This window comes from Macaca nemestrina, chromosome 14, assembly GCF_043159975.1.
Source record: "Macaca nemestrina isolate mMacNem1 chromosome 14, mMacNem.hap1, whole genome shotgun sequence".
NCBI classification, from domain to species: Eukaryota; Metazoa; Chordata; class Mammalia; order Primates; family Cercopithecidae; genus Macaca; species Macaca nemestrina.
Genome location: NC_092138.1, coordinates 85,022,891 through 85,040,986, shown reverse-complemented (window position 1 = coordinate 85,040,986; position 18,096 = coordinate 85,022,891). Strand labels below are relative to the sequence as shown.

Below are 18,096 nucleotides of genomic sequence, written 5' to 3'. Positions count from 1 at the left end.
CCGAAGCCCAGTGAGCGCAGGGGACGTGCTAAAGGATCAGGGCTCTGGAGTCAGTAGCCGGGATCAACCGAGCTCCCCTCCACTTGTCCTTGGCCGAGTTGTTTACCTGCTCTGAGCAGTTAAAGGGACAGCTCACCATGTAGTTATAACAATGTCCACCTCGTGGGATTGCTGTGAAGATGCCCAACACGGCACACACACAGCGTCTAGAGTAGCGCTTGGCACGGGAGCAGGGTTCTGGAAATGCCAGCTGTTACTCCTAAGGGGGAGATTGGGGATTAAAACCCAGGCATTTGCCCCAGAGCCTAAACTCATGGTATACCCACTCCTTGAGCTGTGTGACCCCCCCCTGCCTTGCCCCCTCTGATGTCCCACTTTTTCCACCTCAGGTTCAGAATCTGAGCTGCCCTCCCCGCCACTGTTCTCTGAGAAGAGCAAGACCACCAAGGACAGTCCACAGGCAGCTCGGGATGGAAAGAGAGGGGTGGGCAGTGCTGGATGGCCAGACAGGGTCACCTTCCGGGGCCAGTACACAGGTAGGTCAGGAGGGAGGGCCGGGATGGGTGCAGCCCCTGGCGTCAGGGGGGTCTCCTCTGTTATGAGAAGCCTTTTCCATATACCCAGTGGGCCATTCACATATCATTTTCTATTTGTTCCGTGAGATGAAAACCGGGAAGCATTGCCTCCATGAATCTCGGTGCACTTGTTCATTCATTCATTCATCCATTCATTCAGCAAACACTTTCTGATGTCTCCCCTTTGCCAGGGCCCATGCTGGGTTCTGGGACGCCTGTTCAGCTGGTCAATCCTAGAGATTCTGATCACCTGCTCTTTTCCGGCTCCGAACGTATAGGGTGGACACTGAATTGGATGTGCCATTTGCACCTGGCTTCCTTCAGGTTCTCATTTCCACAGGGCCCCTGTGTCTCAGGAAGTAGGACCTGGCACAGAGTAAAGACTTGAGATGACACATGGTAGCATTTCAAGTGCTTAACATTAACAAAAAAATATGGATCGGGCGTGGTGGCTCGCACCTCTAATCCCAGCACTTTGGAAGGCCAAGGTGGGAGGACCACCTGAGATCAGTAGTTCAAGACCAGCCTGGCCAATGTGACGAAACCCCGTTTCTACTAAAAATACAAAAAAATTAGCTGGCGTGGTGGCACGTGCCAGTAATCCCAGCTATTTGGGAGGCTGAGGCACAAGAATCGCTTGAACCCAGGAGGCAGAGGTTGCAGTGAGCTGAGATTGTGCCACTCCACTCCAGCCTGGGTGACAGTGAGACTCCATCTGAAAAAAAAAAATATATATATATATGGTTCTCACCTTCATGAATCTGACTGTGTAGGAGAGAAGATGATAACCAGTAGGTAATTATAGTAAAGGCAGTGTCTCTCACAGACACCTTGCAGAGGAGGGAGGGCTGCTGACCTCAGATTCTGGGGACAAGGCAAGAGGCCAGAGGCACATGTCTGCTCCATGGAGCGTAATGAGGGAGTCGACAGAGGCCAAGGAGTTAGAAGTGAGAGTAGCAGGAGCACCTCCAAGCTCACTGCCCAATCTCTGTGGACTTCCTAGCAAAAGGAAAGAGATGATATCATTGGATGAGGTTTTGTGCAGCCTTTAAAAGTAATCTCAACCCTTAAAAGTGAGCTCAACCTGGAGAAATGCTTCCAACACAATGAGAGGAAGAGAGTGTAGAAGTCAAGATCAAAGACTGTGAAGTCAGTCTCTCAGAAAATGGCTCTGAGCCTCTCTGACCCTCAGATTCCTCATCCGTTGCATTGGGAAAATAAGAGCAATCACCTCAGTGCCACATACACAAAGCCAGAACAGCACAGGAGGGAAATGAGATGATGAGACCTCTCCACAGTGGCTTCAGGTGTCATCCAGAAGAAACTCAGGGATGAGTGAGGAAGCCACAGTCCATCCAGCTTTCTAATAACATCAAGTGCTTTACAGCTGCCAGGCACTGGGCGGAGCACGACACGGATATGGCCCCATTCAGTCCTCCCAACAAGCCTGTGAAATGGGCGCTATGTTTATCCCCATGTTACAGCCACTCAGAGCATGAGGAGAAAATGCCACTGACCCGGTGCCTGAGCCATTCAGATCCAAACCAGCAAGTCGGGGTGTAGGGAATAGCATCACTTGTTCATTTCTTATTGTTGCTTTGCTTATCATTTCTTCCTGGCCTGCTTTCAAATCCTGACTTAGCCTGGGTGTGTTGGTTGCTACTGGATGTCAGCTGGTTCTAGGATCTGAGATGAAACAGAGTAGGAGTCTGGAAAAAGCTTACAGTAAACAGACACAAAAATGTATGATGATGTATATGTGTGTATGTGTGTCATACTTACATATGTACATATTTTACACGTGTGTGTGCACACTCAACGTATGCACACGTGAGAGAGAGAGACAGAGACTATTAAAACCATCTGGAGGAAGAGGAGATCGTTATTCCAGAATCCCCCTCAATTTTGCGTGCATCCAGAGGGCTGATACTGACAGTTCTGGTTTCTTTCCCCAGGCCACGAATACCATGTTCGGTCCCCTAAGGCGGTCCCAAAAGGCAATGGCACAGTCTCCTGTCCCCACTGCCGGCCCATTAGGACCCAGGATGTGGGTAAGGAATGGTACCTGGAAAACTCGCCCAGGCAGCCGTGGCTGCAGCGTCTTGCCCTCAGGGGAGTGTGTACTTGACAAGATCTGGCCTGCCCTGAACTTAGCAGTGGGTTATAGGGACAGACCAGCAGCACCCAGGATTTTTCTGGGTGTCCTGCCATCACATCTGTTGCTCCAGGTGCTGCTGCCTGAGGCCACCCTCCTTGATTTAAGAAGTTCCCGAAGGGTCCTGATAGGTGGGCTCCAGGCAGCAGGGGGCCTGGCATCAGTGATTATATCTTATTCTTCCCTCCATCCTCCCTTCACCCCTCATACTTTCCCCCAAACCCACAGGGAGGAGTGGCAGAGAGAGCAGCAGTCCGAGAATCCAGGCAATGGGTTCCAGTCCCAGTTCTGCCACTTACTTGCTGTGTGACTTTAGGTCAGTTCCTTGACTTCTCTGTGCCTCAATCACCACATCTATAATCAAAGGATTGGAAAAGATGGTCTCTAGGACTTTTCAAGCAATTGTGATGATAATAACTGATGATAATGAGCTATTTATTAAGTCCCTCTGTATAGAGGGTATCATGTTAAGGGTTTTGCATACATTAATCCTCGCAGTTCTATGAACTAAGTACTGCAGTACTGTTACATCTATTTTATAGGCAAGGACACCAAGGCGCAGAGAGGTTAAGTAACTTGCCCAAGGGCACACAGCTTACAAGTGGTAGAAACAGGATTTGAACCCAGGTCTTTGTGACTCCAGAGTCCCACCTCTTCACTGCTATGCTCTGCCTATGCTAGTGTTAGAGTCCTGACAGGCCTCTCCGTTCATGCATTCATTCATTCATTCACACATCACTTACCCTTATGTGGCCCTGGGCCCTGTCCCCAAGGAACACATGACAAAGCAGAGTGACCAGAGCTGGGGTAAGGGAGCACGAGTGGGGCTGGGGGCTGCCTGACTCTGCCTGGGTGGGTGGGAGGGCTTCCCAGAGGGAGTGGTGGTTTTAGCCGAGGCCTGAAAGAGAAACACATCAGCCTTGGAACTCACCCAGGTGTGGCATTGGGGATCTGAGTGGGAAGAGAACAATGGCTCCCTCTCTCCGCCTGCTCCCTTTTGCCTCTACTGACCCCCCTGGTTCCCTGGGGGACTGTTCTGGGTCACTCTCTCGTGGAGAATGGGTCTGTTTCACTGGGGGTGGGGGTGGGGGGTGGGCTGCATTTGGGAGAGCCCGGGCTTAGGATCCAAGGACCACTGCTTCCCAGCTCTGAGGCCTTGGCCAATTACTTGACGTCTTGGAGCCTTAATTTCCCCATCTGTAAAGTGGGGGAGTGAGGACAGTGGCTAGCCCAGTGGCTTGTTGGATTTGATAAAATAATGCAGGAAGGCTCTTAGCAGAGGGCCTGGCTCATTAAATGCTTGCTCTCACTGTCGTGGTGGTTGTCAGTGCCATCACCCAGACGGAGGCGGCTTGTCTCCTCTGCAGTGGGTCCCGAGGAGAGCTCAGTGCTGCAGAAGGCCCGTGTGGGGGCTCCCGATCTGATGATTTAGACGTAATCCTCCCCTGACATCTCTTCCTCCTCTTCTAGGTGGTGCTGCCACAGGGGACCCACTGGGACCGCCTCCCGCTGATACCCTTCAGTGTCCCCTGTGTGGTCGAGTTGGTTCTCCCCCAGAGGCAGATGGTCCAGGCTCAGCCACCTCTGGTAGGGACAAACACTACTTCTTGTCTTAGCCAGGCCCTCAGCTCTCCTTGACCAGGGTTATTAGACCTGCGTGAGTTTAACTGGGGCAGCTGTTCTCCCAGTCTGGGACAGAGCAACGGGGGCAGAGGATTTGTTTCCCAAAGAGAGACCTGCCCAGCATGGAGTCTTACAGGGTAGGGCCTGTCCAGCTCTCATAGGGGAAGGGCTGGGTGGACCCTCCATCCATGGCTGGATCTGCCCAAGTGGTCAGACTCTGTCTCTGTGCTGTTCCCTCCCTGATAGGGGCAGAGAAGGCCACCAAGAGGAGAAAAGCACCTTCAACTCCCAGCCCCAAGCAGAGGAGCAAGCAGGCGGGGTCGTCGCCACGCCCGCCCCCCGGACTGTGGTATCTGGCGACAGCGCCCCCAGCACCAGCCCCTCCGGCCTTTGCCTACATCTCCTCGGTTCCCATCATGCCTTATCCACCTGCCGCTGTGTAAGAGCCTTTCATTCTGACTTTCCCAGCCTCTTTGTGTAGATCACTGAATATGTTAGCCTTCAGACCTGTGTGGGGCAGCTGAGATGCAGTGTACTCCTCCTGTGTTTTATCCCTGCGTGGATAACTTTCAGTAGGAGCCCAGCACTCATGTAGTCACTCAACAAAGGCAACACTCAAATAGTCACTCAACAAACCCACGTACCAAGGAGAGTGCTCGGCCCTGGGACCCAGCAGTGAAGGGGGCTAGCAAGAGGGCCCTGCCCTCTGGGAGCTTATAACTTTGTGGAGACTGAGAATCCTAACCATCTTCCATTTTCCTTATGGGTTTTCTCAGCAAGTAAGTGATGAGCACTGGGGTTCTTAAAAATATAGACTTTATTTTTTAGGACAGTTTTAGATTTATAGGGAAATAGAGCAGATAGTCGAGAGAGATTCCCACGATCCTCCTCACTCCCGCACACACAGTTTCCCCTATTATGAATATCTTACGTTAATCTGGCACACTGGCCACATCAGTGAAGCAATATCCACACATTGTTGGTAACTGAGGTCCATAGTTTCTTCAGGCCGTTTTCCTCCAAAGTCCTTTCTCTATTCCTGAATCCCATCCATGATCCCACACGGTGTGCGATTGTCATGCCTCCTTAGGCTCCCCTCAGCTGTGACAGTTTCTCAGACGTTCTTGTTTTTGATGACCTGGACTTCCTTGAGGAGTCCTGATCGGATATATTATAGGACTTTTTGCGCAGATTCTGGGTATAACATCAGTCAAGCCAGGAGAGGCAGGGCAGCTAAGACAGAAGTGCCATGGGTTTGGAGTTGGCCAGAGCTACGGTGGAGTCCCATCTACCCCCTAGTAGTACTGTGGCCTTGGCAAACGAACTTCCTCTCAGAGCCTCAGCTTCCTCATCTGTTAAATGGGGGAAGAGTCTCAACCACGTACTTAATCCTGTGCGTGAGGATAAAGTGCGGCACATGGCAGGAACCCAATGAGATGTATGTGGAGTTTATGGTGCCGTGTGGGCACGTGCTCACTGCTGAGCAAACAGTAGCTTCGCCATCACAGAGAATGTTGCTGTTGCTCAGTGTTGTCACTAGCAGGAAGAAAAAGGAGTAAAAGTGAGTTCAACATGATAGGAGTGTGCAGGGCACAGAAGCCCAGTCCCCAGAAGTAGGAAACCTGTCTCGTCTCAGCTGTCAGCAGCTACTTCCCTGCCTGCTTCCCCTGCTGGGAAATGAGTCGATTGGGACTGGGTATCTTCAGTGGCTGTGTTGCCAGAAGCCTGGGTGTGTGGGCAGTGGGGCCTGAGTCGCTGTGAGGGCTGGTGCTCGGTGGAGCAGGGGTGCAAGGCACCATCCAACCCTGGTCCTCTATTCGGGAACCAGGCCTATACGTGTGCTTTAAAAAATTCTTTATTTGTATGTATTTTCTGAGGAAGGGTCTGGCTTTGTCAACCAGGCTGGAGTGCAGTGGCGCCATCTCGGCTCACTACAACCCCCACCTCCGAGATTCAAGCTATTCTCATGCCTCCCCCTCTCAAGTAGCTGGGACTACAGGAGTGCGCCACCACACCCGGCTAATTTTTTTGGTATTTTTGGTAGAGACTGGTTTTCACCATGTTGGCCAGGCTGGTCTTGACCTCCTGGCCTCAGGTGATCTGCCCGCCTTGGCCTCCCAAAGCACTGGCATTACAAGTGTGAGCCACCGCGCCCGGTCTGTAAATTTGCTTTCTTGCTGCCCTCTCAGCTGAGTCTGTGCAAGTCGTTAAGGAATCTTCCGCTCCAGCAAAGATGAGAACCAATGTTGCATGCTGAGACCTCCAGCAGACACGGTGAAAGCGCCTGCTAGTGTTTCAACTCATTAGTCGGGAAAGGTTTTGCCCGGAATTTGGTGACCCCATGGTAGCCATGGAGTCTTTACTTCTCCTGAGGCCCCGTTCCACGTTCTTCCAGGCTCAGGCCTGTGGGCAGAACTCACCAGGTTGCTGTTTCCAAGTCAGGATGGGTGGGTTATACCTATGCCTCAGTTTCCTTCTCCGCGAAATGGGTTGTTATGGTGAGGATTGAATGAAGTAATGCATGGAGAGCCCATAGTACATAGAAGTTGGCCAATAATGATGGTGCTTCTAATGCTGCTAGAATTTGCGCTGGTGACACCCTGAAGTTTCTTCAGCTGCTTGCTAGTCAGCAGGACTGAACGGCCGGTGGTTGAGACCAGTGTAGTTTGGAAAGTGGAGTGGGCCTGTGCTGCCCCCTGCTGGGCAGCCGCCCCATAGCCCCTGCAGCCGAGGCTTTGCAGCCCAGAGGGACTTTTTCAGCGTTGGCCCTAGGGAGAGTTTTGGGTAACTTTCAGGCCAAGTTGGTCATCAAATTAACAGGAGGTGGGGTGTGTGAAAACCCAGCCCAGACAGTCCCTACTTTTACAATGGTTCGATTTATGATTTTTCGACGTTACAGCGGGTTTATAGGGGCATACCCCCATCGTAATTTGAGGAGCCTCTGTAGTTACTTACACCAGACAGTCCCTAGAGGAGGGAGGGCAGGCTGCTGTTTATGGGATCCAAGAAGCCCGTTCATTCAGTTCAGATTATTTTATCAGCATCTGCTGCTTGCCAGTTAGCACACATTAGATACGTGAGGAGAGTCGGGCCTAGGTGTGAACCCATGGCTGCCCCTTCCAGCTGTCTGGCCCTGGGTCTTAGGAGCTCACGTTCATGGAGCACTTACCGGAGCCAGGCAGTGCCAGGCTTTTTACCCGGATTTTCCATCAGCTGTAAGCTGAGAGGTTGCTAACTGTGGTCGTTTTAGGTGGGAAAACAGAAGCCTTGCAAAGTGACTTAGGCAGTGCCAGGCTTTTTACCTGAATTTTCCATTGGCTCTAAGCTGAGAGGTTGCTAACTGTGGTTGTTTTAGGTGGGAAAACAGAGGCCTTGCAAAGTGACTTAGCTTGTCCAGAGAGTCCCATGGCTAGCACAACAGAATGACCGGGATTTGGGGCAGGACTCCAGGGCCTGAGCTGCTAAGGCCAGCTCATTCTACTGCCTCCTGAATCACTTAGCTTCTCTGAGCTCCACTTTGCTCACCTGTAAAATAAAGATAAAGGCACCAACTGGTACATGGGTACCAAAGATGAGGATGCCAGCCCTGGGCTAGGCACTGGGTTTAACTGTTGGAGGAACTGCCAGACTGTTTTCCACAGTGGCACCACTGTTTGCATTCCCACCAGCAGTGCTGAGGGTTCCATTTTCTCCACATCCTTGTCAACACTTGTTGCTATCTGTCCTTTTTGATGTTAGCTAGCTTAGGGGGTGCACAGTGGTTTCACTTTGCATTTCCTGATGGCTAAGGATGTGCATCTTTTCATGTATGTATTGTCCACTTGAGTATCTCCTTTGGAGAGATGTCTGTTTGGATCATCTGTTTTTACACACTGTATAATAATGCAAGTTAGAAAGTGGGGGCTCAGGAATAAAGCCAGAGTTTCCAGTGTGCCAAACAAGATGCCAATGAATGACTCTGCTACATCCTCCTAAACTTATTCCTGATTTAGGCCCATGCTTCTTTATCTCCCTCCTCTACCACACATACCCTTTATTCAACAGGGCTGAGGCCACACCCCCCTCTTGGCCACTGCTGGTTTCCTTGAACCCTAAACTTAGTGGCCCTGATGGATGCCATTGTCACCTCTTAGGGAAATCCGTGCTTCATCTCAATGGGCTTCTCAGCCCATTCCCGCAGCACTTTTAAACAGCACCTCACATTCCTGTAGGACTGGGCTAGGAAGGATGCCCTTCTACCCACTTCCCAGGACATGGGGCCAGACCCTCCCACTCCTGCAGAATCCCTATTATTATTATTGTTATTAATTATTGCCTTTATCCAGCACCCCATGCTTGGCAAATGGAACCCCCAGATATTCTCCAATGAGGGGGTTTTGCTGTCAGGCCTGGAGTGATTCTGGCCTTCCCAACATCCGGCTCCAAGAAAGTTGCAGGAGTCCATGTTTTCTTGTCCCACTGTAACTCCAGAGCCTGGCACACTGGCTGGCATGTACTAGATGGGCAGTAAATCACATGAACAGGTAGATTGAACTTCCTGTCCTTGAACACCTGTTCTGGGTCAGACACTCGTGTTGTTATCTTCCTTCATCTTTCTAAGAAATCCCTGGATGTGTGCTCATTACTCTCATTTTAGAGGTAAAGAAATTGAGACCCAGAGAGTCGGAGCCAGTGGCCCAGCTGGGATTTAGCAGGGGGTTAACCCCACACGCAGTGCTCCTTGGCTTGTCCCCAGCCCTCCCTATGTGTAACGAGCCCACTCACTTCTCTCCTCAGGTACTATGCGCCCGCAGGACCTACCTCAGCCCAACCAGCCGCCGAGTGGCCCCCCACAGCCTCTCCCCCACCAGCCCGGAGACACCGGCACTCCATCCAGCTCGACCTGGGTGACCTAGAGGAGCTCAACAAGGCCCTGAGCCGGGCCGTGCAGGCTGCTGAGAGCGTCCGCTCCACCACCAGGCAGATGAGAAGCTCACTGTCGGCCGACCTGCGCCAGGCTCACAGCCTGCGGGGCTCCTGCCTCTTCTGACTTCACTGGGGGCCCAGAGACAGATGAGTGGGCGGGTGAGCAGGTGGCCTGCCAGGCCAGGAGTGGGCTGGAGCTGCTGAGGCCCAGAAAGCCCGCATGGTTCCTCACCAGGAGGGTCTCCCTCCAGCACGGGCCCCACCTGCTCAGTCCCTGTGCTTTCCAAGTGGAGGGGGTGTCAGTTCGGTCACCAAGAGAAGTGACTTCCCAGGAGCACCAGTCCCCTCACAGAGGTGCTGTGAGCGAGGCCTCCTTCGGCCCAGGCGGAGCCTCGGGCAGTCTCTCCTGGTCCTGCATGTGTCCACCTCCCGCTAATAATAGGTATTTTGCATACAGATGGACAGATATTTTTTTAAACAGGGGAGTTTTCCTGATCTTGGTTCCTCCTTAGGGGGCCAGACAAGAAAGGAAAGGCCTACGGTTTCTGGAGCAACCCCGTCCCCCACCTGTGACCAGTCACTCTGGGGCAAGCATCTCTGGGAAGGGCACAGCCGGAGACCTTTCTCCTAGTGACTGGCAGTCAGCGGGGCATTTTAGGATGTCAGGGCCCCAGGGTGACACGTGTCCAGCTTCTCTATGGCAGCAGAGGCCTTTCCCACAGACCTGCTGGGGTGGAGACAAGCTACAAAGTGCCCAGGATGCCATCCACCGCGGTCCCCTTCAGTACCTCACACACGGTCCCCAGCTTCTCCTAGGATCCCAGTGGCATTTATCGGTGGCCAGCTACCTGCCAGGCCCGGGCTGGGGCACGGTCTGTGGCCACGAGGCCAGGCCGCCTCCCGCACCCCCACCCCGTGGCAGCGCATACCTCTGCATTTCTGGAATGTGTGTGCATCAATGATGTTTGTATATTTGAGGCATTTAAAAATCTATTTTCGTTACAAGGGCAAATGAAGAATGAATATTGATCTTAAAAAAAGAAAAGAAGACAAAAAAAAAAAAAAAATACCCAAAGCCATCCGTGTCTCCGCTGTGTGTCATTAAACTTTTGCCTTCTAAAGTCAAGTTCATGGGGTGGAAAATTTGAAGCCCAGACAAGCCCTTTCCCAGGGGAGCTGTTGGGTGCTCTGCCTGCCTCCCTCTGGTGGCTTCTGTTTCTCCAGTTTTCCCCCTTTGCCTATCTCAGAACCACAAATCTTTCAACTGCAGAGGGCTTTGACGTGGGGCTACCTAACCAAGTCCCTTTTGACTGAGGCCGGAGATGTAAGCGAGGCACACAGCAAGTTGCTGTCTACAAGAGCATGCACCTGGACACTCCAGTGCTCCTTTCTCTCTTTCTTTCTTTTTTTTTAATTTTTTTTTATTTTTTTGAGACGGAGTTTCACTCTGGTTGCCCAGGCTGGAGTACAGTGGCGGAATCTCAGCTCACTGCAACCTCTGCCTCCTGGGTTCAAGCGATTCTCTTGCCTCAGCTTCCTGAGTAGCTGGGATTACAGGCACGCACCACCACGTCCGGCTAATTTTGTATTTTTAGTAGAGACAGGGTTTCTCCATGTTGGTCAGGCTGATCTTGAACTCCCAACCTCAGGTCATCTGCCCACCTCAGCCTCCCAAAGTGCTGGGATTACAGGCGTGAGCCGCGGTGCCCGGACTTCCAGTGCTCCTTTCAATAGCGAACAGCAGCTGCCATTGAGGGAGCAGCTGCTGGACCCTGATCCCTGTGCTAAGCCCTGGGCATGTCCTGCTTCACACAGTCCATGCGCTAACCCTCCAGACCCTCACTCTGCCCCACTTTTACTGATGAGAGTGAGGTTCCACTGGGCCATCTGCCCAAACTGGTTTGGGAGAGAGCCTGTGTTTGAACTCATTAGTTTGACTCCAAAGTCCACATTCTTTGTTGTGTGTTTTTTGCTTCCTGTACCTCCATGATTCTTTTTCTCTTGACCTCCTGTTTCTTCTTCATGTGGCTTTTTCTTCTACCTTCCCCACTTCTCGTCTCCCTTGCTTCTCCCTGCCCTGCCCACCACGACTCATTTCTGTTTTAATTTGCAGCAGATCCTCCTCAGTAGGGTTTAAAATGGTGTCTCACTAATAGTAAAACTGAAATGGAAAAACTTCTTGTAGGTGTTGAGCCTTCAGTTCCAGGCCATTGTGGGGCCCCAGAGGCTGTTCTGTCCCCTTGCCTTCTGAGGACATCAGGTCGGTGTCCCCAGCCTCCGTGCTGTGGGCACAGCAGTGGTTTGAGTGCTGAGCAAAGGGTGCCATAGTCTTGGCCCTGTGGAGCTTGGCTGTTAGGATAGGAGGTACAAAGGGGAGTGGTGCCTGAGGACACAGGACTAGACCCCGGGGCATCAGGGACTCAGGCTCATGGTCCTCCTGTCACCTGGGATGGTGTAGACAGCTGCACACATGGAATTACTCAAACAACTCAGGCCCAATTTTTCTGCCACAGGAGGGGTGCTGCTTCCCTCATGTAACAAGAGGCTGTCAATCACGATCACCCAGGTCTGGGTGAGGCCGGCCCTTCGAGGCTTGTACCACTGAGTGAGCCATGCCTCCAGCTTGGCTCCACCTCATGGCTCCATATTTGCAACATGTCAGCTGATTTTCAGGGACCAGCCTCACCCTTATGTGTTGTCTCCTTCTTCTGTGTCTCCCAGGTGAGCACCCTGAGGACACGTCCATGGAGACACCCAGCCCCTCTGGCCTGGGCCCCAAGCCCTCTGCATCACCCCAGCCCTTCCCTGGCCCAGGCAACTACCTCTTGCATGGATGCCCACAGCAGCCTTCACTCAGGCCTTCCTGCCTGCAGCCTTGACCCCCAACATGCCTCCCCACATGGCCATGGTAATACTGGAATAAGGTCCTTGTGATGGGCACCACATGCCTGAACTCTCCCCACCTGATCCACCTTGTATTAGTCTGTTCTCACATTGCTATAAAGAAATACCTGAGACTTGGTAGTTTATTTTAAAAAGAGGCTTAATTGACTCACAGTTCTGCAGGCTTAACAGGAAGCATGGCTGGGAGGCCTCAGGAAACTTACAATCATGGTGGAAGGCAAAGAGGAAGCAAGTCCGTTTTTCACAAGACAGCAGGAGAGAGAGAGCGAAGGGGGAGGTGCTACACACTTTTCAACAACCAGATCTCCTGAGAAACAGCACTCAGGGGATGGGGCTAAACCATTAGAAGCCACTCCCATGATGTAATCACCTCCCACCAGGACCCACCTCCAACACATGGGGCTGAAAATTCCATGTGAGATTTGGGGTGGGGACACAGAGCCAAACCATTTCACACCTCCACTCCTGTTCCGAGTCTTGTGCCTCAAGGTTACTCGAATGCATCCTCTCATTTCCTTGCTTGCAGCAGAAACAGAAAGGGTTTTTTTTTTTTTTTTTAAATGAGTAGTTGAAGTTTTATTACAATCTTGCTAGTAGGAGGAAGGCCTTACCCTAGTCTCAGTTTAGAAATTCACATTTGTTTGCTTGTATTATTTTAAATGGACACATAATGTACGTATTTATGGGGAACGGTGTGATATTGAATGTTCCCAACACAAAGAAATGGTAAACATTTGAGGTGGTGGAAATGAAATGTTCATGACCCTGATTTGATCATCACACATTGTACACAGGAGCAGCAGGTTGTGTTATGCTCCTCACCTTTCTCGATTGGTTCATGTGCCCCTTCCAGGAGGCCTTCCCAGACGTCTGCAGAAGCCAGCGTCTTCCCACAGTGCCGGGTTCCCACAGCACTCGGTGCCTGTCATCATCCATCCTGGCACATGTGAGGCTCTTCCCACCAGGGACAGTGTCTTATCCAGTGCCCGGCCAGGGTTCAACTCAGGGCAGGCTTCAGAATGAATGAATGAAGTGACTAACAACCTAGCTGTTCCAAACACAGAAGCTTTATTGATGCAAATGAGGGAAAAAGCTGAGGTACATATGTCAGGTTGGAGGGGCAGGATGGCCCCCAAGTCTCTGTCCTGATCCAAGGCTGTGTCCTTCTAGGATTCCCCCTCCTCCTGTTTCTTCTCCTTCTCGTGCTGCCTCTCCCCCTCCTCCTGTTTCTTCTCCTTCTCGTGCTGCCTCTCCAGTGGCTCACACTTATCCTAGAAGGCAGCGGGCAGTTGGGGTGAGGGGGAAGCAGAGGGACAGGGAAAGGATGGGAGGCCTTCCAGGGAGAGGGCAGAATGCGCTCTGGCCTGTGGAACCAGTTCAACCAGGGCTCCAACCCTGGCACTGCCACTTCCAAGCTGGGTGATCTTTGGCAGGTCATTTCTGTCTCTGAGCCTCAGCTTATTTGCCTCTGAAATGGGAGCTCAGATCCTTAAGAACCACAGACGTTTACTGAGCACTTAGGACCTGCCGGGCCCTTATGCTGCAGCTTCTGAATTCCTCACCACCGCCACTACTATGCAGATGATGTAACTGAGGCTCAGGATGGCCGTGGGACCCATTCGAGGCTCCCTAGCCGGACAGTGCGGGAACCAGGCTGTGCATCAGGTGAGCTGACTGCAGTGGTTCTGTTCATATGCCCTCTCCCAGGATCCTGGGGCTGGGGCTGGGGCTGGGGCACTAGTTCACACCACTGGTGGTCATTTCTGGTGGCAAATGGATGGAATTGTTTTTCTTTGAATAGTCATGAAAATGCTGCATGTATGTATTTTAAAAATGGGAACGAGCTCATCGGCGCTGTGACTTCACAGATATTAGGGCACGGGCCACTCCAAGACAAGTCTTCCGAACACAGGTTTAAAGAAAAGTGTTAAGGAGCTCACGATACAGTAATTCTCATTTGGAGCAAAAATCGGGATGGTGACTGTGGCCGTGCTGCAGTGTGGGTGACATTGAAAACCATGGTATCAATTCCCCACTGCACGGGTATTAAAAATGAGCAGGGAGTGGAGGTGAGATGAAAGCCTGGGGTTTGGGAGGCTTTTGTAGGTGGTAACTCCCCGCACTGCATCCTCTCCAGTTGTCAATCCCCCAACCCCTTGGCTCACGCTGTTCCCTCCTGTTAGCTTTGAGGTCCTCCCTGGTTTCACAGGGACTTCTCCCTCCAGGACTCTCATCCACCACCCCTGGGCCTCGGTAGAGCTCAGCTGTCCCTACAGTGAGGCAGCTGCCTAAAGGCAGAAGAGCTGCGTAGCTGTGCAGCCTTGCCTGGCAGCTCTCCCGCTCTGGGCCTCTGGGGCTGCCCAAGTTGGGCCACGGACAAGGCGGGCACTGCCCAATCCCTTGCGTTTACCTTTTTCTGATCGGTGTACACGACGTCTGACCTGGGAATGCGCAAGCAGTCGAGAGCTTCGTAGAACTCACCCAGTTGCTCCTCGGTCGTCTCTGGCTTGTCAGCTGCAGGGGGAGCAAGGAGACTGACTGGGGATATGATGGGGTCTGGGCGAGAGGCCAGGGAGGGCTGGGGTTCTGGGGGCCGAGCCCCAGGGGTGGGTGAATGGGGCGTGAGGCCTGAGTGGGGCATGAGCTTGGGACTGCGAAGCATGCCTACCATAGACAGACACCCCCCAATTCTTCTCATCGTTCACTTCGAAAGCCAGCATGAAGGTCTTCATGTCCCTGAGGATCAGCAGGTGAGCGAAATGCTCTTGGCCTCCCTCTGGAAGGGAAAAAGAGCCTCTGGGTGAGAACATGGGATGGCACAATGGTGCCTGTCCTACAGGTGAGGTACCTAGGTGTGTCCAGGACCACACAGCCCATCAGTGAAGGCCCGGGGCTTCTTTGGACCACCGTGTGCCCAGTCCATGCTGCATGCCCGGCTCCACGCCAAGCACGTTTTGTACATGGGATCTCAGGAGCCTCACACAGACCATGGCTGTCAGGGCCTTTCTCCCCATTTTACAGATGAGGAAAATGAGGCCCAGAGAGGAGGCTTGGGCTGCTAAATGGTGTCAGTTCAGCTCCACCAGCTCCCTGCTATGTGCCATCTCTGAGGTGATGGGGGACATAGTTGAAGGCACCACCTCTCCAACATACAGGCTTCCACCCTTGGTTTCCAAGGGATCTTAAAGAGGGCATGGGAGAGAGGCAGGTCTGAAGCCAGCCTGGAGTTCCAATTCTAGTTCTAATTATAAGCTGTGTGACCTCTGGGAAACTATTTGAGGTCTCTGTTCTTCTGTTTCCTCATCTGATTCTCGTACTGTCCTGTTAGAGTTGTTTCTGAGGATGTTGTAAGAGCTCAAAAAATGTTAGTGGTTATTTCTCTGTGCCCAAAGCCTCCAGGGCTCTATATCCAGCCCCCACCTTATGCTGGCCTGCCCTGTTCCCATGGTGAACCCTGCCGCCTGAGGACTGGCCCTCACCGTATCTGGAGATGGTCCCATTTTCCCGCTGGACATTCAGGTAGCTGGTGTTATAGACGCACTGGTTCTGTCTAAAGCCAAACAGAAGGCAGGAGGAAAACAGGAAGATTATTGAGAAGTGGCCAATCGCCCATCACAGTCCAGGGGCAAGAGTCCGGTGGAGATTAAAGCCAGCCCTCCCGGTTCCACCCATGGGAAGGCCAAGGCCAGGAAGAGGGTCTTCCAGCCAGAAGCTGAGATGGGGGTGTGTTGGAATGGGGGCTCTCACCGGGTCTGGTACTCTCTGAGAAAGATCGTGTCCTCTGTCTTGTTGGGGGTAAAGTAAAAGAAGGTTGCTTGGATCTCGTGAATCGACTTATTGTACTCCTCGTTTCGAAAGGCCGATGCAATATAAAACCACTTGCCAGAGATCTGGGGACAAGGTGGAAGCTGGTGATGGCGGCTTGATGCTGAATTTTTGACTGTCAGCCGGGAAGAGACTCAGGCAGATCTCTCCCTGATTTTGCAAATGGGGAGATGAGGCCCCTGATGGGCAGTGGACATGCAGGAGCTCTCCCCGAAGATCAGTCATTGTCCCCCAGGCAGCCCCTCCAGCCCCAGCACAGAACCATACTCTGTGAAGGACTCTGCAGTGAGGCTTCTGAGTTTGGAGGCAGTCAGGGGGTGCCTCCAGAGTCCCCTGGGCTGGTGAGAATTTCACCCAGGGACCCAGAAGAGAAAAGGGCAGAGCCAGGAGCGGGGGGCCGACCACAGCCAGCAGGGAAAGGGAAGCCCAGAGAAGGGAGGTAGCTGCCCATGTGCTCAGGGCAGGGCTAGCCCAGGCACTCACCCGGTCCAGGGTGGCGTTGGTGATGGGCACCGGTACTAGGTTGGCACACAATGGAATCTGGGCTTCCAGCAGAGGTAGGAGGCTCAGGACTGTAAGAACCCAGGACAGCGCCATACTGAGATCAGGAGGTACCTGGAGCCAGGCAGTGCTGGTGGCTGCAGGGTGCAGTCACCTTTATAATAAACTGTGGGCGGTCACCTGGAGCCCAGCAAAAGTTTGCTTTGTGTCTGTGACACAATCCTGCCAGCACTTGGGAAATGCCTTGCACAAAAACCTTCCGCCAAAGGCCAGCTGAGGGTACCGCCTCCAAACCCAGGTCTAATTTGAGTTCCTGACATGGAGAGGTTACAAAAGCCCTAGAGTATGGCTGCCCAAGGCCAAGGTGGGTGCAGGGCTGCAGCAACATTAGTAAACGTGTGAGCCCACAGATTTCCATGGAGAGGTCTCCTGCCAGTAATCTCACGTCTTCATTCAATTCCCATCCCTCTGAGTGCCAAGACTTACTTCAGTGCGACCCCGCCACAAACCTAATGATGAAGCCACCTTTGAGAGTCCCCAGGCTGGCATGGGAAGTGTGTTGTGATGGGGAGAGTTGGGGTGAGGGATGCCAGGTGAAGGCAAGCATGGCTTCAGTTCCACTGAGTGTGGCAACAGCTGTGTCAGAGCCAAAGTTCAGTGGGGCCCCAACCCAGCCCGGGACACAGGCACATTTCCGAAAAGGGACATGCAAGTCGAATGTCTATTTCCAGTAAATATACTACTCGACAGGAAATTATCTCCCTGTTTTCCCCCATTCCCTGCCATCTGAGCAGGCAGCTTGCTTCTCTTTCACCAATACGCCCCCGATCCTAGAGCCGTGCCCAGTACTTCAAGGGCACTTGGTATATACTGTGGAATGAGTGATTCCGTGGCCCATTTGTGTTCCTACCTCATGGTTCAAGTCTTTATTTGTATGAATAAACACTTTCAGAAAGTATTCTTTTTTTTTTATTATACTTTAAGTTCTAGGGTACATGTGGATAACGTGCAGGTTTGTTACATATGTATACTTGTGCCATGTTGGCGTGCTGCACCCATCAACTCGTCAGCACCCATCAACTCGTCATTTACATCAGGTATAACTCCCAATGCAATCCCTCCCCCCTCCCCAATCCCCGTGATAGGCCCCAGTGTGTGATGTTCCCCTTCCCGAGTCCAAGTGATCTCATTGTTCAGTTCCCACCTATGAGTGAAAACATGCGGTGTTCGGTTTTCTGTTCTTGCGATAGTTTGCTGAGAATGATGGTTTCCAGCTGCCTCCATGTCCCTACAAAGGACACAAACTCATCCTTTTTTATGGCTACATAGTATTCCATGGTGTATATGTGCCACGTTTTCTTAATCCAGTCTGTCACTGATGGACATTTGGGTTGATTCCAAGTCTTTGCTATTGTGAATAGTGCCACAATAAACATACGTGTGCATGTGTCTTTATAGCAGCATGATTTATATTCCTTTGGGTATATACCCAGTAATGGGATGGCTGGGTCATATGGTACTTCTAGTTCTAAATCCTTGAGGAATCGCCATACTGTTTTCCATAATGGTTGAACTAGTTTACAGTCCCACCAACAGTGTAAAAGTGTT

The 18,096-nt window shown here is 52.1% G+C and overlaps 2 protein-coding genes across 7 annotated transcripts in view; one reads left to right on the top strand and one right to left on the bottom strand.

Moving 5' to 3' along the window:
* LOC105487078 (AT-hook transcription factor) overlaps positions 1–9,712 on the top strand; it is a 60,460-nt gene extending 50,748 nt beyond the window's left edge. For all 6 annotated transcript variants that reach the window (XM_011750380.3, XM_011750379.3, XM_011750378.3 and 3 more), the window contains 5 exons: positions 390–536; positions 2,531–2,626; positions 4,201–4,317; positions 4,600–4,792; positions 9,130–9,712. In XM_011750380.3, coding sequence (XP_011748682.2) covers positions 390–536; positions 2,531–2,626; positions 4,201–4,317; positions 4,600–4,792; positions 9,130–9,382 — 806 coding nt within the window. In that variant the 3' untranslated portion in view covers positions 9,383–9,712. The remainder of the gene's footprint in view (positions 1–389; positions 537–2,530; positions 2,627–4,200; positions 4,318–4,599; positions 4,793–9,129) is intronic.
* Positions 9,713–13,211: 3,499 nt separating this feature from the next.
* Positions 13,212–16,631, bottom strand: LOC105487077 (orosomucoid 1). Its single transcript, XM_011750375.2, has 6 exons — positions 16,471–16,631; positions 15,910–16,052; positions 15,642–15,712; positions 14,831–14,938; positions 14,573–14,676; positions 13,212–13,433 (listed from the first exon to the last, which is right to left on the bottom strand). Exons 1-6 carry the CDS (start codon positions 16,582–16,584, stop codon positions 13,329–13,331), a joined length of 645 nt encoding a protein of 214 aa, XP_011748677.1. The 5' UTR covers positions 16,585–16,631; the 3' UTR covers positions 13,212–13,328.
* Between the last annotated feature and the right edge of the window lie 1,465 nt (positions 16,632–18,096).